The 21,128-nt window shown below is 35.5% G+C and overlaps 3 protein-coding genes across 4 annotated transcripts; 1 reads left to right on the top strand and 2 right to left on the bottom strand.

The window, feature by feature from the left end:
* Positions 1–4,478: 4,478 nt before the first annotated feature.
* On the top strand, positions 4,479–10,353 carry LOC120325786 (glycoprotein 3-alpha-L-fucosyltransferase A-like). Of its 2 annotated transcripts, none has more exons than XM_039391951.2 (6): positions 4,479–5,060; positions 5,692–5,790; positions 7,173–7,246; positions 7,553–7,672; positions 7,984–8,502; positions 8,893–10,351. In XM_039391951.2, exons 1-6 carry the CDS (start codon positions 4,650–4,652, stop codon positions 9,119–9,121), a joined length of 1,452 nt encoding a protein of 483 aa, XP_039247885.2. In that variant the 5' UTR covers positions 4,479–4,649; the 3' UTR covers positions 9,122–10,351. The 2 variants fall into 2 exon arrangements, with proteins under 2 accessions (XP_039247885.2, XP_077968333.1); XM_078112207.1 differs by lacking the exon at positions 4,479–5,060 and adding an exon at positions 5,128–5,454 and having other exon boundaries at positions 8,893–10,353.
* LOC120325784 (HHIP-like protein 1) lies at positions 9,483–18,317 on the bottom strand. The gene is made up of 13 exons (XM_078111562.1): positions 18,212–18,317; positions 17,607–17,769; positions 16,985–17,264; positions 16,286–16,373; positions 15,927–16,034; positions 15,579–15,705; positions 13,243–13,421; positions 12,592–12,764; positions 11,339–11,479; positions 10,920–11,049; positions 10,366–10,505; positions 9,932–10,105; positions 9,483–9,847 (listed from the first exon to the last, which is right to left on the bottom strand). Exons 1-13 carry the CDS (start codon positions 18,304–18,306, stop codon positions 9,483–9,485), a joined length of 2,163 nt encoding a protein of 720 aa, XP_077967688.1. The 5' UTR covers positions 18,307–18,317.
* A 1,394-nt stretch (positions 18,318–19,711) lies between these two features.
* Positions 19,712–20,627, bottom strand: LOC120326690 (proteasome activator complex subunit 3-like). Its single transcript, XM_039393016.2, has one exon. It carries the CDS (start codon positions 20,576–20,578, stop codon positions 19,790–19,792), a length of 789 nt encoding a protein of 262 aa, XP_039248950.1. The 5' UTR covers positions 20,579–20,627; the 3' UTR covers positions 19,712–19,789.
* Between the last annotated feature and the right edge of the window lie 501 nt (positions 20,628–21,128).

Raw genomic sequence — 21,128 nt, 5'->3', positions numbered from 1 at the left:
CGAACCATGATGCCTATAAATCTAACAAATCTGGTGGTTATCGGACCACTACGATTTTAAACCACCATGAAACCACAATTCTTGTATATGACTCTATGGTTCCTAATCTGCGTGCCCTATTCCCAGTACTACAAAACAGTATGGTTCTCAACCGACGCAAAATCCTTCCCGCCGTCTGCCAAATCTATTCCAATATTATATCTCAATTGCGCAATGTAATTTTTATGTAAGTTTTATTTCCTATTGATGCGTAAACCCAACTTGGTCAGTGGTCCTACGCTCATTTCAGGTTCTGAACGGCTGGATGTTTTGTTGAGTCTATGACGTCAGACCGGCAAACATCATTACGGAGGAGTTCGAGAGCAAATAGAAAAGTCGATAAGACGGCTAAATGATATGGCCTCTCGTCCGGTTACCAGTTGGGTATAGGATTGGTTAGCATGATATTTGTTTCAAATTCATAGACTTGGTGGCAGAGGAAGCCGTAACTAACCAGTGTTTACGTGAACAACCATGTGGCGACGGGGAGTCCGGTAATCCCCTTGCTCATATTCATCCCCCGCGGTATTCGAACCCACAAACCCACGCAGGGTAATCAGAGTTACGGTGGTAAGCGTAATCCTAACGCGCCACAATGCCTTGTTAAAATTAAAACTGAATTAGAAGCTCAGACGTTCCCTAATTTGACAGTATAATTTAGAGAAATTTGATAGCAATAGCAACAAATTTATCGTTAAATGGAATTGTCTGCTTTTGAATTGCAGTATTTTGTCATAATTACATTCGTTCAATTATGTTTTGTGTTTTTGACATTTTGGGTTGATTTTGAAGGTTCATCGGTATGCAAAATTAGTTTTGAAATTGCTATAAAACGTACTTCGCGGAATAAATCCCAAATGACTCCTTCAGAGGACAAATAAGCATATGGTCGTATATTGTACAGTTGCACGATCGAATTAAATTGGAGGCAATGGGGTACATATGCCCCCGGGCGCCAAAATGGGGCTTGCAAAAATTATGCTATGCTCATATGCTATATTATGTATAGTGTTGCTTCTTCTTTATATAACATGTTCCATTAAAATTTGAATTGTTTTTACTTATACAAATAAATGTAAAATAAAATATGATTAAACGTGGAGGTCGGGGCGCCAATTTTATAGTTTGCCCCGGGCGCAAAATATTCTGGCTACGCCTACGCTTTCTCGCTAACGAAAAAAATACTAGGTAAATATTCATAAAACGGATTCGAGTCGTCTTGGATAAGTGAGTATTTACTTCAAAATGTCTTATGTGCCACCCACTTGCATATATATTTGAATATATTAGCGTTCAAATTTTGCTTGCAACACTGAATATTCTTTGAAGAGTATAGCGTAATATAGTTATTCTAAAATTGTACCAAGCAAGCGACTAGTTGACGTTCATTCAATTTCGTGCTTTTGTCTATCATGAAAATTTATATGTTCACGCGCGTCAGCAGTTTTTCTCTATGCAATAGTAGATACAGGATAAGGATCATCATATTTATCCCGGAGAGGAGAGGAAAGCCGAAACGCCGACTTGATCATATGGCCAACTACCACATCTTGTCCGATTAGTGCCCTTGTCGGACATGGCAATAGTTAACCAATTATTAATTTCAGATACACGGAGTTGATGGCGCAGGAACCCGTAAACAGCCAGCGGTTAACTAAAACGTTTTAGGATCTATTTTACAAAGCAAAATACCCCCCCCCCCCCAGCGCTCTGAAATAAAAAAATAAATAATATTTATCCAGTTAGGGTGAAGGCCAGAAATGCAGATTGCGATGGAAATTCAAATTTTCAAATCATTCTTAACCCTTAACTAGATAATTATTAAATTGTTATTTTGAAACTTGGCGGGGGTGTTTTACTCAAATCTCACATTTTTGCATTAGTGGCGGGGGATTTGTACGAAATATCCATACCGTAGACGGCGAGGGATCCAGCAAATCCCTCGCACATAATTATAGCCCGCGTGATTCGAACCTGCAAACTGGCGCAGATTAATAAGAGATACGATGGCGAGCGTAATACTGACCATCGAACCGTGCATAAACACGCGGAAGGCGGTTACGTCACAACCCATGTTGATCTCTTATTCTATGTCTCCCTATTGTTCAGTTGTATAAGCGTCGCTGAAATGTGAGATTCCCCTTCTATTATACTTACAACGGATGAGTATAATAACGCATCCGACCGTTTCAAATCTTCAGTACGAAGCACCGTGGCACAAATGTAAGGCCGTTTATGTAGCATGTAGTCGAGTTAATGTAGAAATTTGTTATGTCAGTTAGGTGTATTCGAATATGTTACACTCACTGGCAGGGATGGCCATTTCCGAATACTAAACTATTCCGAATACATTCTAAAATAATGTTTTCGAATCTGGAATTCCGAATACATTCTAAAATCGAAAATAACACATTTTTGTTTTAGTTGATTAAAACCCAGTAAATTAGGAAATAAGCTTCAATAGAAATATCAGAATGAAGCCACAGACCAACAGTATATGTACACAAAGTAATTGATAGTTTATAGCTTTTAATAAAAAATAATACCAACTTGTGACACAGTCAGTTTATTAAAATTATTCACTTTGTAGAAATGACCATATGAAAAGATAGCCAAGGAGTTGTCTGACGCTTTCTATCATTGGTACCATGATATTACGATAATAGTCGAGTCTATTGACAAAAATACTACTTATATTCAGATAATTGTGTATATTTTCTTAGAGTAATAAAATTTATTGGCAATACAGGCAACAACAATGGAAAATCCATTATGCCTTTAAAAATTCTAATATTTAAGCCTAGAGTATTCTACTACCTACCACTATATTTGTATATAAATTTATGTGAACCATATTGTTATTATGTGTAACATAATGTTGTGTTTGGAGTTAGAAATAAATTAGTAGAGAATAGATGTCCACCACTGCCAGCGCGCAGCCAGGATTTTCAAAATCGGAAATTCTCATTGCCGCCTGTAACACCCACCGCGATTCCGCGCTCGTTCAAAGAGCCGTCTTGTCAGCGTATAATGATCATTCTGTTACGTAAAATATTCAATCCATTACAACTACGAGATTCTAAAATATCTTTATATATTAATTTAATGTGTCCAACATAACTCGCGGTTGCTTCTTCTTACGTCAAAAAAAAACATTACTATTCCGTCCACGGCAATCTGTGCCCTAAAATTACGAGATAAACTGCTCGATGTATTTAATTTTAATATGTAGTTTTGCAATCTTGCCATCTCGTTATCGCCTTTAGAAAAATCTCAAATAATTATATAAAATCCTGTTAAGTGTAGAGAATAATTCATTTCATACAATGAATATACATATAAAAGTTTAGCAGTAAATTAAAAATACATATTCATCGCCGCGATTATGCCACCTGTTAAAAGAGTCGACTTTTACAACAAATAATATAACAACAAATATATATTTTTCTGTTGTGCAAAGTGATGAATTCGTGACCGACACGGACATATTTAAAATGTCTTGCTCTTATTAATTTAATTGTCTTCTGCGGTTGCGTCGACAAAATAAAATCCTCACCACTCTTATATACCATTGCAATCCGGGGCCATAAAAACAAAAACGTGACGTAAACTGTCCGATTAAATATTGTTTTTATCTGTATTTTGCGAATTCGGCAAATATTTAAATGTACTTGTTAACAGTGACTCCGCTCGATCGAAATGCTCAGAGTAAAATATCTCAGAGTAAAATTTATTTCATCACAATAAAATTGATTGAATATACTTTAGATTAGGTAATTATATCATATACATCCTCACAACCAGGGAAAAAGTCGCGTTTCAAACCTTGTATCGTGTTAACCCGAAAATATTCGACGGCAATTTACAGTAATGGATAATCAGGCAAATCCCGCCCTCAATTAGTGACGATATGTTTCTAAACGCCGACCAAACATAATGTGTGCCAGAGGCACACGAAATTTTGCGATTTTCACTGCCTAGAAAAGCGTTTTTTAAATTTTCGCGGGCCTCAATAAAACTAATGTTGTTTACGGTTTTATTTTCAGTATTTTAAATTGCCGCTTTTCAATCAAAAAGTTGCGTTGTCTTTAGAAACTCGCCGCCAATAAACGTATTTACCAGATTCACAATCCTGTGCGCGTACAAAAATAAAATAAATGTTATCGTTATCGTGGAACAAATTTGTGGAAAATTTTCGTTTTAGAGAAAATAACACAATCGTAAAGGCGTTTACGGGCCTAAATAACACGTTACGCTGATGAGTGATGAAAACAATCACGCGCAAGTTTCTATCGAGAATGTTTTCATTCAACGGAAACGTCTTGGAAGCGGCGTCGAAAATGTGCGACGTCATACGAATATCCGATATTCTTATGAACGTGAATTCCGATATTCGAATGACGAGATATTCGAATACATTCGAATACTTTATTCGAATTGGCCATCCCTGCTCACTGGTTATAATTTCAATGGGAGATGTAACCTATGTTTTATCGCTTTGCTTTTTTGGGACAAAAAATATTGCCTAGCAATAATCCTTATTATTAACGATTTACTGTGTTTTCAATTCATTCTCATCCAAATATAGGGGACATCGCTTTTCCGGCAAAATGATTTACGAAGATAATAACAAAGTGACTTCTACAAAATGTAAAGTGATTACTTGTCTAGCGGTGTTTGTAACACTATTAGAAATCAGTATGGTTAAGAGGTGGGAAAGTATGTACTCTTCAACTTCGTTTTCAACGAGTGATGATCACAAGAAATGGATGAATTATGACTCATATAAAGAAAGACTAATTGGAAAAAATGCTACAGAATTCGAAGCAGACACTAAGTCCAGCCTTAACGTAGACTATCGATCGAAAAACTTGTCGTTTCCGTTAAACCATATTAGTCAGCCACCATTGGCCATATTCAGCAAAATATACAATGAAATAACTAAAGCCTCTACGGAAACGGCTTCATATGATTTACGGTCAGAACTTAGCCGAAGATTGAAAACCGCCAAGAACAAAAAGGTATGGGCCTAAGATACAGTTTTTTAAGAACCTGTACATAATACTACAATGAGGAATTCCATACCGTCCTTAGTTTAAGATTTGTCTTCATTTTTGACTTATTTTTAGCTTGCGTCCTTATTTTTTGCTTGCGTGTCCTTATTTTATAAAGGAAGCTTTGTATTGTTTGTCTTATCGCCAAAGCTTTATTGTCGCATCATAAAGGCAACACAATCTAATTTGGAACACAAAGAAGCAAGGCACAGAGGGGCATGAAGCATTGTTAGTGTGGCGATCCTTAGGTTATGTCGTGGTGGTGGTTATTTTCGCCTAAATTCAAAAATGAGCAAATGTAAGAACGTTTTTCGTGATGAGTAAGGGAATGAATCCGAAGTTAAACGAAGCTTGTTGAAGGGTGAGTGCTTCGCACACTGTGACGTCTGTGATTGTGACATTAACATGAAGGCCATAGGAAAGCCAGCTATTTCTGCTCACAATGCGGACATTTTTCCAGCCGTCCTTATTTTGGGTTTCAGATCGAGGAAATCCCTGACTACAATCCTCGTAAAACCCTCTGATATACTCTGATTTATTAGTTTCCACATGCTTTGGTCTAGCGTGGTTATACCAATTCAAAGCTTATTCATTGCAGGTAATATTAATATGGATTCCAATGTTCGGAGTTAAAACTCCTTATTCGGTTGATGAAGAGAAATGCGGAAAATGTGAAGTGACATATGACAGAGCTAAGGTAGATCGTTAGTTTTTCGATATTTCCTATAATAACTGTAGGTTAGAGACCTTTTATCACACGGTGTCGATATTCTGACAGCTGACTTTTTTATTATGATATTAATATTTTCATATCATTCCATATGTACCCTCTATAGCAGTGGTTCTTAAAGTATGGGTCGCGACCCAAACATGGGTCGCGGAAGGTTTAAAAATGGGTCGCGACAAGGTCGTCAATGCAAGGGCAATCTAAGAGGAGAAGGACGAATTTTCAGCTTTCCCAATGTTTCAATTTAGCTTCTAAACTCTGGTATTTAAAAATAATGAAATAAAAAATTTCATTCACGGAAAGAACTGTCTTGAGCTCATTGTTACATCACAATTCTGATATGCCAGTCACGTGTATTATTTTTATGGTATCGGTAACCATGCACGTCGCTTGTCGTTGTGTTGACCGCGTGGAATGTCGTCTTAGTGGATTAAAACAACCAAAAATGGGTGTCTTTTTGGTAATGAAAATTGTAATAGACGACGCAATGAAAAAGCTCGCTTTTCGACATTAGATTATTCAATATCTAGAGAAAATGTGACTTCATCTCGAGGCACCATTTACCGCGAACGAAGCAGTGCGTGCACATGTGACGAGTGAAAAGTTGTATATTGCGAGAGATACCGAAGGCCAGCTAGGATGTCGTATTTGCGACGGACAGCGGACGCCTTTTCTAAACTAAGCTCGCAATCGCTTTCGATACCCGTGACAACTTGCGTATTGCGTTAAGTAAAATAAATATAGTGTATTGAAGATATAATGAAAAAGGAAATTTCAGTTTTATCAATCTCACTGAGTCAATGGACTGTTTATAATAAATAGTTGTCTGTATTTGAGTCAAACTGTACTAACATTAAAAACACATTTTGCGTTTTTTAGGATTGGGTCGCGAGTATTCATAAAACTCAGATTTGGGTCGCGCTCGAAAAAGTTTAAGAACCACTGCTCTATAGTCTATACTCAAGTAAGAGAATATACACGCATAGTATTATCATCGGTTTGAAAGCATGTATAGTTCATTTGTGAGAATAGCGATACTGAATTGCATTGCTCTTTTGCCTTTAAAAACACATTCACATTACATGTGAAACTCACCAAGGTACTGAAAAGATTTATGATACTCAGTTTTGTTTTGTTGTTTTACTCTAATAGCACTTTTGAAATGTTATAGCTATAGTTTCTGCCTTTCCTTCAGTTTAAATTTTCATAATTCCATCTGTCTTTTGTCATTACCTTATCCGTCGTAGATTTACATTAATTGACTGCCTTAGTTTTTTCGAGGAAGTCTATTGCAGCTTCAACTGTATTTGTTCATAATTTAATATTGTGATTGTAATCTTATAAAATAACAGATTGTAGACGAAAATACAGGAGCTTTACTATTTCACTTTGATGCGATATCATCTAAGAACATGCCACCTACAAGGTTTGATTTATTGAATTTCTCCATTTATGAATAAATTCTTTATTCTGTCTGTCTATTGAAAAAAAAATGTGTTTGAAACGGGAAGATCAGTTTGGTAAATTAACTTTACAAATCATGGTACTGGTGCATTATGAAACATAATAGGTGCGAAAATCACTCACACAGTCTCGAACGTGCAATTTGTATGACTGGGTTACAGTTTGACCCATTAATGGGTGGTCGATATTGCAACAAAAGGTCTGATGAGATCAGACTCTTGTAATCCTTCATCTTTTTATTAAGTGAAAGACTGTTTTTGTTATTCAGGAATACTAAACATTTATATATTTACTGGGACTTTGAGTCAACAGCTACATTACGAAATGTAAGAGGACATTCCTTGCAGTTTGAAGAATCTCTTCCTTTTAATGCAACTTTCACATACAGGTAAAATTGGATGCAAACATTTGTTTAACACATCGTTTTGTCTTTTAATGTAATAATTGTCGATCTACGTATATAAATGCTAAAATGTTGTACAATAGCTAGAGTGTAATCAGTCATCAACGTTAAAATCATTTCCATATGACTGATGCAAGCCGGTAGCCAGCCTAAGTAGAAGTTGAAACTATGACATACATTTTTAAGTAAAGGTTTGTTTGTTTGCTAATGATCTTTCACAAACCTAATATAACGTTTTGTGACGAACATGTTAATGCTTTAAATTAAGAAATTGAAAATATGAAATCTTGTTGCAGAAGAGATTCGGACTTCTATGGGAGTTATGAAGGAAAACGTTTAATCAGTGATACACTGCAAGAAAATAAACTAACATTTGATCAGTTACTTGCTTTGAAAACTAAATTTGGAATTGCAATAGTATCGAATTGTGGATATACTCCAGGAGCCAGAAGGCGATTAAACTTGCTCAATGATATAATGAAACTGAACTCTCGTGTGGACGGCTATGGTGCGTGTTTCAAAGGGGGGAAATTTTACAAAGGGTCAAAGCTTTGGGAAGAAGTACGTAAATACAAGTTTTATTTTTCGTACGAAAATTCATACCACTGTAAAGACTATATCACGGAAAAGTTTTTTAATAATGCTATCAACTCATTAACTGTACCCGTAGTGTGGGGTGCAAAAAAAGAAGACTATGCGGCAGTTGCACCGCTCGGTTCTTTTATCTTTGCGGAAGACTTCAATTCTTCAGAAGAGCTAATTGCATACCTGAACTATTTAGACCAAAACGACACAGCATATATGGAATACCTAAGGTACGGCTGTCATTAATCAATATGCAAAATTTTACTTTCGTAGGTAAATGCAATTTGCAGATGAAACAGGGGATTATTAACTGTGTATTAGATTGCGGTTCATACAACATTTCTTAATCTCAGTATGGTATATTCAGGCATCGTTGAAATAACATTCAGATCCGGATTGTTAGTGAACATTGAGTGAATATTAATTATCACATGTAACCCTTCCGATATATATGTATAATATCCATTTCTGGAATTCATTAGGATTATACTAATTGGTTAATGAAATCCGGAAAACTATGCATTTGATAACTTCAATTCGAAAATACTCGCCCTCCCTATATTTTTATCCCCAACTAACTCCCCGGTTTAAATTTAATTTTCTCCCTCTCTCAATTCAAGGTGGGTGAACATGGCGCCAAGTGAGATGCCACAATATAACAGAGCAAGGGGATTTTGTCAAATATGTCGAGCTCTGCACGGTATCAATATTGATGACATGTACAATCCAAAATACGATCCATCAAACCCCAAACGTCCTATGTTCACAAACAGTGTATCACCAAGAACAGTAGATCATTTAAGTCAATGGTTTTATGAAGAAGATAATTCTGAGTGTTTTAACAAGTGAAGATTACTGTTTTACGTTTCTTTGCAATGGCAGCTAATTAGTTTTATTTTGCTCCAATGACTTTGTACCCATTTACGTATTTACCAGCATGTTATTTATACTCATGGCATTTTAATCAGCAAATTCGCGTACATTTGTACCCTTCCTCAGGGCCACGACTAGTATGTTAGCAACAACGTACATCTAGAAAAGATAAGACAAATGAAAAGGTAGGACAAATTTCTGCTACACTGTGTTCCTAATGGCAGCTGGCTTTATTACATTATCTCAAATGAGGTAAAATTTCTAAAATGGTTCAATTATTTACAATGTAAATTACATATATATATCACTCCGATTGTTACCAGAGTCAAGACTCATGTTAGTCATTGGCCTGAGGCTCCTCAGTGAATATAAAGCTTTCGCACCATACAGAGGCATCATCTTCATGTGAACAAGAAGCAGCTTTCCACCCACTATGTTCACATTCGTCAATGTGCTCTTCATCCCCTTTGCAATTTAGATGTTCGAACCTAACCATACCCCGACCCACACCAAACTCGGCGAAAGAAAATTCCCGTGCCTTCAAAAACCCAGACATGCGACAAATCACGTGAGCGTTGTTTAAATTCCAGTTGTTGCCACATATGGTGCTCCATTTCTTACCGCGAGGTCTGATTTCTACTCGTCCTTTTGTGGCAATTCGTCCCTGTCCAGCTCCAACCAATCGCGTCTCTACCTCTCTATCTGCAAGGCACAAATAATTTTTAAAATCGGAAATTTTTGTAGTGCGTAGTATAGTAGCAGTGTGCAACATAACTTCCAAACTACCTGGTGTCGGTTGATATTCCTGTAGGCTGCTTCCCTGCCATAGTAAGACTGGGCTAGTTCCCGTAGATTTGCAATCGTCAGCGTTTTTGGTTTTGTAGGCATGTGACAGTCTATAAACCCTTCCACCCCGATGCCCGGGCTTCGGATTCATTGTCGCAGCAAAGTAAATTTCCCCTGTAATCAAAGGTTATAAGATTCCTGTAAAATGAGTATCCACAGTATCGATATATATATAGAATTCGTGCAATTTTATTTGACGGTTTCCATAGTTGATTAAATTTTATAGATTTATTTGATCAGATGTGTGTGTGAAAGAAGATGTCCTAATGTAGAGATATTATACGTGTGTCCGCATGCATGATAATGGTAGATAAAATTAGATATAATATGTAAAAAGAGCATATCGAAAGTTTAAATTTAAATGAAATGCCTACCAGATTCATCTTCGCCAAAGGTCTGGATATGGCGAGGATACTTGTGTGCCTTCCCCTGTTGTCGGCATATCTTTTTCGACATACATACATTTCTAGGTCTCCATTTTCCCAATTTATTTTCTTTCAGAATAATCATTCGCCTACAACAAATATGAACAAGCAAATTTAAAACAGAATACAAATTATGGCAATATTTTACAACGAGGGAATTCAATTGAATAGCAGTAATCGGATCTATATCAAAGCGATATGTCAGTGGCTCTAACGTTTGTTATCATATTCCCCTTTTTCGCAATCCAGGGAATTTATAATGCGTTCATAAATATCATAGTATGGCATAATAAAGAACTAACGAATATCAGCGATAGTACAGCAAATTCCTTCCTGGGAGTGAATTCCTTACCAGTTAGAAAGCGTCACGCTATATGTACAATCTCCATCGTAGCTTAGTAGATAATGACTCGTGTGAGATAAAATCTTCCTCGTGAAATATCATGTTTAATAGTCTGAGTCTGATTCACTCAAATTTATTGCAGTCTGACCATATATTTTACCCCGACATGAAATCTCCAAGTATGTATTTGTCTTTGAGTCCAGGATTCCGACATCCTTCGTATACATAACCTCCCGTGATTGATTTTCCAATTGATGTATTGTAGGAGTAAATCGGTGGAATATGGGATTCTAAATACAGTAGAAGAAATGACTAGTCGTCAACCTAATAGTTTTCAGACTGGGCATTCAATTTGATAGCTATTGTCAGTATAAGGGCGTTGTTAAATCTTATTTACAGCATACAATAAATTTAGCAGTTTTAAACATAGGAACAATAGACGTTAAAATATCAAAATGCTCCAGCAAATATAACCGGGAATAATTGATAACGTCGAACGCGTATTCTGATAAGTTATGGCGTAAGAAAAAAACAGCAAGCAGTCACAAAACTTGTTTCAATTCTGCAGTCAATTCTCACCGATCATTACTTGGTCTTTACATGTTTTTTCATCGTAGCATGCATCTGCTTCAAAAGCATTCCATCCATAATTTCCACCCTTAACGATGATATCTACCTCTTCAATTGCATTTTGACCGACGTCGCCGCAAATAATTCTGTCTGGCAGAAGATGAAATAATAAAATTTCAATAGCTGAATTGCAATGACTTTGAGCCTTAGGAAAGATGCAGTGGTCTGGTAAATGATGCAAACAAACCAAGAACTTGAAACGGCATATACAGCCGGGTAACGTCCGTTGGTAAGTTCTAGAAGTACAAAAAGATTTGACCATCGTGTGACAAAAATATGTTTTCGCATTGCAATTACAGGAGCATAAGATATTTCACGCAAGAAACTCGCGAAGCCCGAGGAACAACGCTAAGCATGGCAGGACGGCAGGATTCGTTTTGTATGTTGAAATATTGTTGTAGCTAAGCTACCGTTCGTGGTAGTAGACATTAACACTGCACCACACAACATGCTCCCTAACATTTTCTGTTTAGTATTAGAAGCATTCAAAATTATTTTGTGGAATATATTTTGGTAATAAATGACAAAACAAGCCGGTAGGCTCCAAAAATGGATCTCCACTGATACTTGAGGTACGCGTCTGTTCATGATTACGCCTACTTGCAGGTAATGGAAAAGATGTTATTGGACGACATCCTTGCGTTATTAAAAGTAAGCTGTGGCTTATAATTGAATGATTACTGAAAGTCTCAATCCTCTCCCAATTTATGGGACTATCGAAATGAAAGACGACTGGTTCGAAAGAATATTTTCTTGCGCGGAGGGTGGTTTTTTTTAAGGTTCAATTTTTGACTAATTTGACGAGATTTCATCCAGATCCGTTCAACGGTTTAGATTGGATGTGCAGCATTATTTGTCAATGGGCCATATAGCCAACTTCAGACATTAGCTATAGGCCACACGAAAAAATAGGTTTTTTATTATAGGGTCATTTGACTCAGCGACAAGAGCAAAAACATAATGTATTTTTACCCATGTGAGCTGCTTTTTCCACATAAACTGTCAGATTAGTATTTTATCCTTCATGGGGAGTGCTGGCAAGGGTCACACTAAATGACTCGGCGGGACGGGTTGTGGCACGAGGGCCGCCTGTTGCACACCGCTGGTTTGGACGCCACAGACACGCATAAAGGCAGACAAACAGAACGACTGGGAATAAGAGTCTCCCAAAGAGTAAATCGAATAACAGCGAATTGCATTACCTTTCGAATCTATTGAACATCGCCAAGGATTTCTTAATCCATAGGCGTATATTTCCGGAGCTACGTTCGAGTCAGAAATGAATGGATTGTCGGAGGGAATCGCATAGGGCCGATCTTGAAAGGTTGTATTCGTATTAACATCAATGCGTAGTATTTTTCCAAGAAGTGAGGTCCTGTAAAGACATAACCTGATGTATTATCAAGAAAACTTTTTTATACACTACCATGTGAATTATTTGGCGATATTTGAAATATTCCGAAAATAAGAATTTTAAATAAAATTTACCAATCTAGAACATTCGACTATTGTTTGGCGTGTTCTCTTTCTGTTATCATTATAGTACAAGTTGACACAAAGCAATATATTGTTGAAAGAGTCTTAAACGACAACTGACAAGCAGACTGCATATATATATATATATATACCCTCGCGATATTCTCCAGCATATAATATTATGTATATATATAATATTAGCATATATATTTTGTTTGTTAATGTGGAGAAAGATCCGAATAAAATTCGGCATTGAAATTAATTTAGTATAAATCAATCGAGTTGAACACTTCAAATTACGTGATACTCTCGGGTTCTTATATATTATCCATGCATATCATATAGTCTAATTTATTACTATTTCTCTATTAATATACCTGTTCTGTGCAAATCCACGCGGATCCCCGGCATGCCCACCGTCTCCAACAAAAATATAAAGATAACCGTCGCTTCCAAATAACAATTGTCCGCCGTTATGATTTTCAAATGGTTGACAAACTTCCAAAATAACTCTTTCGGAATCAGGATCGGCTTGATTAATATCGAAAGCTGACACCTGCGATGATATGGATTTGTTTAAAAACGCAGTCTGGTATTTAGTATGTGAAGTCAAGTTTATTTTTTACAACCAGTAAAATATCGATTGTATACAATATTCGAGAAAAAGAATAATCAGAAAGTTCTACTTAATAAAGGGGAAACAAAACTAGGAATGTAGTAGCGACACCCAAGTTATAATATCTAATAATAGGATAGGATTTTTTTATGGAACTACTGATATTGAACACGAAATGGACGTTTTGTTAGTATGTTGTTGTTCTTGTTGGTATTTTTTTCTCGTTGTTACCGTATGAAGAAAAAATCGCTTTTTTGATTAACTACCTGAGTAATTGCTTTGAAATTTTCAGTGATTAAAGATTGTACTTTTTGCTGAAAAGGTTTTATTTTTATTTATTTTCAAAACTTGTTGTGGGTTCGATGTGATTCGTGTTCTTTTCTAAATTTTGTGTGTTGACCTCTTGAAATGAATACAAATTAATTTTAGCGGTTCTTTGACCGCTGTCGTGTTACGTGAAAGGAGTTTTTGACGGTCCCGGTAATGTAAAAGGTAAGGTGGACGACTGCTTCGCTTTTGTTTTCGTCAGATTCAGATATTTATTTCCGTCGTGCAACAAACATCTTACATATTAACAAAATATAAAAATTGAATAAATTCATTGAAAAAAGCTACAATATTTTAACCGCAATGGACGAGGAGTCGCGAAAAGGCTATTAGAGTGAGCGACACCATTTTTCAGCGGCAGATGACGTCAAACAATTAGGAAAGTATATTAGTATAAATAAATAAATAAAAAACCAAATTGAGAACAAAAATTCATGAAAATGAGTGATTATATGAGAAATACAACTAAGAGAATTGCAGACTAAAATTATGAATCAAAACGATGATAACTACGTGGAGAATTTCCTACAGCTATATATAGTGGGACTACACATATATGTTAATTAAATTATGAGTAGGAAAAGTTATATATAGAGATGCTAGGAGGAAATAGTATTAGAGAATATTTAACAAAAATGATGGAATATAATAGGAACATGACTGTTCTGGAACATTGACTAATAAAGGCAAAAGTAGACAATTAAATCTTGTCTTGTAAGGGGCACGTGTCCGTATATTTGAGCATCGCTGTCTTGTTCCCATTGAGTACCGTAAAGTTTTACCAATTATCCACATAATATCTCATACTATAGATTTTTGAAGAGCCATTCAAACCACAGATGAACGGGGTCTTCACCACTTCAACTGGATTACTCAAAGCCAAGATGCATCTACCGTGAAAATAACTTGACCTAGCTCTCACGTGGTTCAATGAAAAGTTTTCAACGAAGCGCAGTGATAGAAAAAAATCGGGTAAATAAAATCAAGTGAGATTAAGTTGTCACAGTATATTTATATATTAAAGAAATGAGGACATTTCATCGCTACCGGTGGTCTACTCCACAGTCTACACGACAACGGTAGCATATCGGCAATTTGCACAGATGAAGGTTCTTTGAAATATTTGTATTCATGGAAACAATGTATGGGTAACAGATAACTGTATGAACTAAAAGTAGATTCAAATTAAACTGATTCATTCAAGAAAACAAAAGGGCGATGCACAAATATATGGACACGAAAGTCAAAACAGTGTAGTACGTGTATCTAATCTGTCACAGTAGACTATCGGTACCGCTACCGAAGTCTTCACGACTTTGCCTGCTCACCAGATCGCGATAGCGGAACCGCCACAAGGTGCGCAATTTTTACTTTTGATAATCGCATACAAAAAACGAATCCAATGGAGCCCACAGAAAGTTTTGAAATAAATAAAGAGGGGCGCTCCAGAAATATTTGTACCAATATGAAAGGAACTAATTTTGTCCGCCTATTTTACATCAAGTTGTGTAAAGGGACTGAAATCTATGGATAGAAGGTATCTTCACTTGGCTAACACAGACAGTCCCCGAACTCCCAATGGAACTAAAATGGGGAAAATCGGACCTAAATTATTGTCTACACCTACTAATGAGTACCTAAAATTGGGTTCAGGTCCGTATGGATGCAAATTTCTGCGAGTGCAAATATTCCGCTGATAACGCCACTAAATCTCTGCCGAATTTCACTCTTAAAAAGATTAGATTGCAACAAAAAGATAAGAAAACCAACCTTCATTTCACTTATCCTAATGAAGTTTTCAGAATTTATCAAGGTGGAATAATAGATATAAAACAAGCCATTGCTGGCATGTTCTGGATGAAATTCAATGTCGAGAAATCCACGTTCATCGTATCCACTAAAAATAACAGCATGGTTTTATAATGAATCACGAAATATTGACTCAATTGATGTTTATTCACATGACTGTTAAAATGTTATTGTATAATTAAGAGACGCACCAAATGTCTAGAAAAATCTTCAAAATTTATTGATTCAAATGTCGTGGTTCCAGTCGATTTCACCTAATAATGCCATCATTTAAGTTCAATACAATTCAAATTGAATCACTCCACTTACTTCTTTTTACACGCAACATCAGATGTCTTATTAAGGAATGGTGGAAAGATTCTACTCATGTTAGTAAGGTACACCCATACCACACCCATTTGTTCAGCGATGAAAAGTCTATAAAAGAAAAAAACTAGTTCTAGTGATGCTTTATCAGTGAAAGACCCCACCTGTCAAACAAACAGCATTTCGAAGCACGAAAGAAATAATAAAAAAAATGGTATAATTAACTGTGACAACAAGTAGTGTAAAATATGAGTTTGTGATCTGTCAATTAGAGCGTCAAATCACGCGGAATGAGTTTAATTTAGACTTCATCATATCGGAAACATGTAATGTAAAAATAGATTGCCGGCATAAAACTTCACCTGTGTGTGTTATCTTTGCCATGTTTTATGGAAATAGGGCTGTATAGTTTGTTGGCCACTTCCTCTACGCAAAGTTGAGTACAGGGTTCTGAAAATATTTTAAAAAATACGTGCAATAAACGGGTTTTCTTACATGTACGCACATGTACAATTAGAGTCTAAAACTTATGTACGCATATGTGCAATTAGAACCTTCAATTCATTTTGTAAAAATCTTGCTCGATTTATAGTTATTTTCATATTTTTGGAAACAACTTAACATTTTTTCAGTTCATACAATTAACAAAAGTTTCCATTTCTTTGTTTCGGTCAATTTATTATCAGCACATTATGGAATTTTGAAATGCTCATGTTTTAGACAAATTGAATTGCAATCCTCTGGGCCACAACCAGTGGGTATATTGATTGTTTTTATGTGAGTAAATATATCAGGAATACAGTATTTGAATTATCAGCTGTCAAGAATAAAAGGTGTACTACGTATCTTTACATTCTGAAAGAGGCTAAATACTCCACAACCAAGATCAGGCAAAGACGATACTACCAAGGACTTTACAGTGTTCAGTGAGTGAGCTATATTGATGATGAGCAACCAATTTGTTTAATTGTTTTGATATATATATATATATATTATGTTAGTAATATCTCGGCGCAGGGAATGATTTAAATGAGTTTGAAAACAAATTTGAGAGGTTGTACTTTCATTTGGTAGTTCGTAGAAATCCAAGTTTCCCTCTGCATATTCGTCTTCCAATGGATAACAATAATATCTATCTTCTAATGCAACCTCTCGGCAGAACCTATTGTTATCGCCCATTCTTAAATGTTCAAGAAGATTTTCATCGCTAGTCAAAAGTTGTAGCGCGTCTCGACATTGTTCAAATATATTTTGACAATACTCCCAGCATAAACCAGGTAAACTGGTTATTGTACCACTCTTTTCTAAATCATATTGGTGAGCTGAGTATTCGGAACATTCCTGAAATGGATTCGAAATATGCCACTAAATGTAAGTGTATACATTTTCGAATCTAACTTTTAATGATATCGAGTGTGGGAATATAATTATCAATTACATCATATTCCATTGACAATATTCATTCGGCAAATAATTTTTAGTGGTTTGGATGACAAATTAAATATTTCAGTTTCTCTTCAAATTATCGTATTTCCCTTTTTTCTAGTTATTATAAGTATCTTACACGTTGGCAGCAACCGTTTGAACTTATTGCGCAGCATGTTATATCTGGCCAGTGATGTAAACAAACATTAGCATCCCCATAAAACCTAATTGAATAGGAATTGTTTCATTTATATATACCTGACACATAAGATCCCTGACTACATCGGAACACTCTGTTTTATTTTCTTGTGGGAGAAAGTCCACGAATGCAGTAAATTTTTTATGCAACTCCTTATCTTTTTGTTTCGTACAGCAACCAAACTTTTGAAAATCTCGACACAGGTCAAACGTTTCATCCATACTTTAAAAAATAAAAAAAAACGTTTTATTAAATATACTTTTGATATATTACCTATTCAAAATAATATTTTCGTTATGAGGCAGTTAGCGATAAGTCGAGTACACGTTTGGCTGAAGCAGAAAGTCAGGACTTTGTTTTAGGAAAGAATGGTTCTTGATTATGAGCTCATGGAAATTGTGCGGATTCTGTATCATTTTTAGGTTTCTGATTCAACACTTCACAGTATAAATCTATTTCGAATTTTTACAGCATATTGTTGTGATGAAATCTTACGAGAACAGTCTATATATATGTTTGGCAAACGCATGGTATTTTTTGCATTGATTTCAATGAAATTCGATTTGTTCAAACTTTGACAAAAAGTTGTTGACGTCGATGTCGACAAAAATCTATTGAAACATATCGATCCCAATAGTGCATTTTGAATAAAAAATCCACTCACAACGTCGGAGACTCGTAATTCAAACACATCCGATGGCACGTTGATTGTAAAAAGGTACTTGCCAGCATTCCCGACAAAAGCAGTAATGAGAACATGGTTGTATTTGACTCCGAAATGTAATTAGAAATCTGTGCAAAAACAAATATTCAATACATATTTGCATATCGAGACTGTAAGAGTAGTTAGTATTTAGTTTTTTTGATTAGTCTCTTTGTACTTGACTTCTAGATTTGAAGCCGAATTTTTAAATTTGGAAAATAGGCTTTATTCTACTATTTTTCGCACGAAGTCAAAGAATAATATTTTCGACTACTGCGTGGCTTAAAACTCAGTCATTTATTTCCTGACTGCTGAAGCTCATCTCAACGAGGCAGTTAATTCTAAGTTTTGTTGTGATGACATTTCATTGACGTTTTTTCTGTCACTAAAAGTCAACACATTTAATCTAATAAATCGCTTCGACTGTTGGCATCATTGTCTACCAACCACGAATAAGTAACGATATGTCATTATACTGAACCATGTTAGTGACACAAAGTTTAAATAAAAACACAAGTAGTAAAGAGTAGTTATCATATTTCTTTCAATTCCACAGCTGAAAGTTACGACCGAGTTGCTTTTTCTGTCTGAATCTCACTGGGCAGTCTGTACAGAAACCAGAACCAACAGTCAATGGTCCCAATTGTGTTTCCCGGAATGCAGAGTAATATATGGTTAGCTGGATATTTATGAATTGGAACGGGGTTAGGATTAAACATTGAGCAGTATATTGCTAGATTGGTATTTATAAATTGGAACGGGGTCAGGATTAGGCTTTGCAGTTTATTTGTAAACTCGGTTGAAACACATGTTCATTACGATTTACAACCCGCAGATAGTGTTAACATATTTATACAGTTGTAATGTAGTAGAAGATATAATGTAAACTTCTCAGTACTTTTATGTATTACCATTCGTTGGCGCCGAATGAACGATTTCTCAAAAGTAAATATAAAATTTGATTTTGCGTTGCAGCAATCTGAGTAATGTCATATGCGATCCGAATCGGTATGTCGTTTTTATTACAATATTAGTTTGGTAAACTCGAAAATATATTTATTTATTCATTTCTGTACCTGGAAGGAATTTCAAGTTCATAGACATCATTAAATTTTCCAAATGCGCGATACGAAAGTTATAACATGATTTTAAATATCTACAAAATGATTTGAACTGCCGTTTTTGATGTTGTTTGATTAAGTGTGAAATAAGATTTTTGAAACGTTACGTAAAATTTTTGTGCAGTAGGAATCAAATTATACTGCATTGATTTCATAACTTGCAAAATTTAATATAGACGTGCAGTAATAGATAGAAAGAGGACATTTATAGAATTGAGTATTAAAATTTAATTTTGAGTCACTGATGGAAATTCAGTTTTAAAAAACTTAACTTGATTTACAAAAGGCGCGATACAACATCAGTTGGCATCCGTCGCCAATTTCGACCTAGAGATGACAAAAGCGTATATGAGCGTAACAACGATAAAAGCAAAATTTATTATTTTAAATACTCTGTATTAGTTTTCAAGCGAATGCATCAATAAACCAACATATGGACGTTATTTATTCCCCTCGGCGTTAAAATCTTCTCCATATTTTTTTCAAAAAGATCCAGTAATCCGAGACAATAGTTGCGGAGTTCTAGGGCAATCAATCTCAATGTCACGAACTCTTTTGCATCAAGCTGTTCCAACGAACAAACGTAATCATCGACACTTGGAAATTTTATAAATTTGGAAACCATTTCTGCTCGAGTCAAATGGTATACAGAAATAGTTTTCAAAAATGTGTTGCAATCGTCCTCAACTTTTCTCACTTCTTCTAAGATTTCTTCCTGAACTTCGACTCCAAAATTATTTCCATCTTGAATCTCAGGTATCTGCAGTTGCACCCAGGTTTTCACAGTATTGCAACTTTCAATTAACTCTCTAACTTCCGGTTTGAGAACGTCAATTATCTTACTTATATGTTTGTTACATTCCATATTGCTAAGATCAATATCTTCTTTTTCTTCGTCGTCGTCTCGATCTTGTTTCAACTTTCTCTTCAATTTTCGACATCTTTCGCTGGAATCGTCAAGTTCGCTGTCCGATTGAGCTGGGGTGTAAAACCGATCTTTTATCTTTTTACTTTCTTCCTCCCGTTGTTTTATTTCTTCTCTCAGTGCTTTACAGCTTTCATTTACGGTAATATTAATAGCCAGCATTGCATCTGGTCCCAACATTGGATCATAAACCAATTTATGGAACTTCTCGCATTTGGACGGGAAAATCGTTTTAAAAAGTGATTCAGTTTCTCGTCTCAGTCGATCTTTGAAATCTTCCATCTTCTTTAGTATTCGTTTAGCAGCATATGGGTTTCGGTAAATTAATGAAATAAAATCCAATTTAAAATGCAAGGTGCATTTCTAAACAAAAATCAGCATTCATCTGTGACGTCATAATCACGATTTTATTCTTTACATTAAAACGTGAAATTTCATTAAAAATACCATTGTTCATTGGACATATTTTCTGTTCCTTGCCATCCCATAGAAATTTATGACTGTCCCATTTTATGCCAGCCCATATTGAACGTACACACAGAGAGACATGCAAAACGACAAAATGTTTTGACTTCGTTAACTTTAAAATTCAGAAGTATTGTCTAACTATGACAATTCACCATACTTCTGGCATTCTTATACTATTCAATTATCAATTTTCTGCTCATAGACTGTTTCTAATAATTCAGTTATATCGGGTAATCCGACTGAACCATTTACTTTCTTCCTTTCATGTTACATGCAATCTGATGTACGCAGAGTTTAGAACAAGGACAGTTAACGCTCGTTTCCGTATCTTACTCAACTGCTATCTTACTCTACTGCTGCTGAC

This window comes from Styela clava, chromosome 4, assembly GCF_964204865.1.
Source record: "Styela clava chromosome 4, kaStyClav1.hap1.2, whole genome shotgun sequence".
In the NCBI taxonomy this organism is placed as follows: Eukaryota; Metazoa; Chordata; class Ascidiacea; order Stolidobranchia; family Styelidae; genus Styela; species Styela clava.
The sequence above is the reverse complement of the archived record's forward strand: the minus strand, read 5'-3'. Positions and strand labels throughout refer to the sequence as shown.

What these genes read in the sequence shown, in the direction of transcription:
- LOC120326690 (XM_039393016.2), bottom strand. Translation starts at nt 20,578, where the DNA reads ATGGAAGATTTCAAAGATCGACTGAGACGAGAAACTGAATCACTTTTT.
- LOC120325786 (XM_039391951.2), top strand. Translation starts at nt 4,650, where the DNA reads ATGATTTACGAAGATAATAACAAAGTGACTTCTACAAAATGTAAAGTG. An exon ending in TGACATATGACAGAGCTAAG is followed by an intron (nt 5,791 to 7,172) that starts GTAGATCGTTAG and finishes ATAAAATAACAG; the next exon opens with ATTGTAGACGAAAATACAGG. An exon ending in AAGAACATGCCACCTACAAG is followed by an intron (nt 7,247 to 7,552) that starts GTTTGATTTATT and finishes TTTGTTATTCAG; the next exon opens with GAATACTAAACATTTATATA.
- LOC120325784 (XM_078111562.1), bottom strand. Translation starts at nt 18,306, where the DNA reads ATGTTCTCATTACTGCTTTTGTCGGGAATGCTGGCAAGTACCTTTTTA. An exon ending in TTAGGATAAGTGAAATGAAG is followed by an intron (nt 13,422 to 15,578) that starts GTTGGTTTTCTT and finishes ATATCATCGCAG; the next exon opens with GTGTCAGCTTTCGATATTAA. An exon ending in GGAATATCAACCGACACCAG is followed by an intron (nt 9,848 to 9,931) that starts GTAGTTTGGAAG and finishes TGTGCCTTGCAG; the next exon opens with ATAGAGAGGTAGAGACGCGA.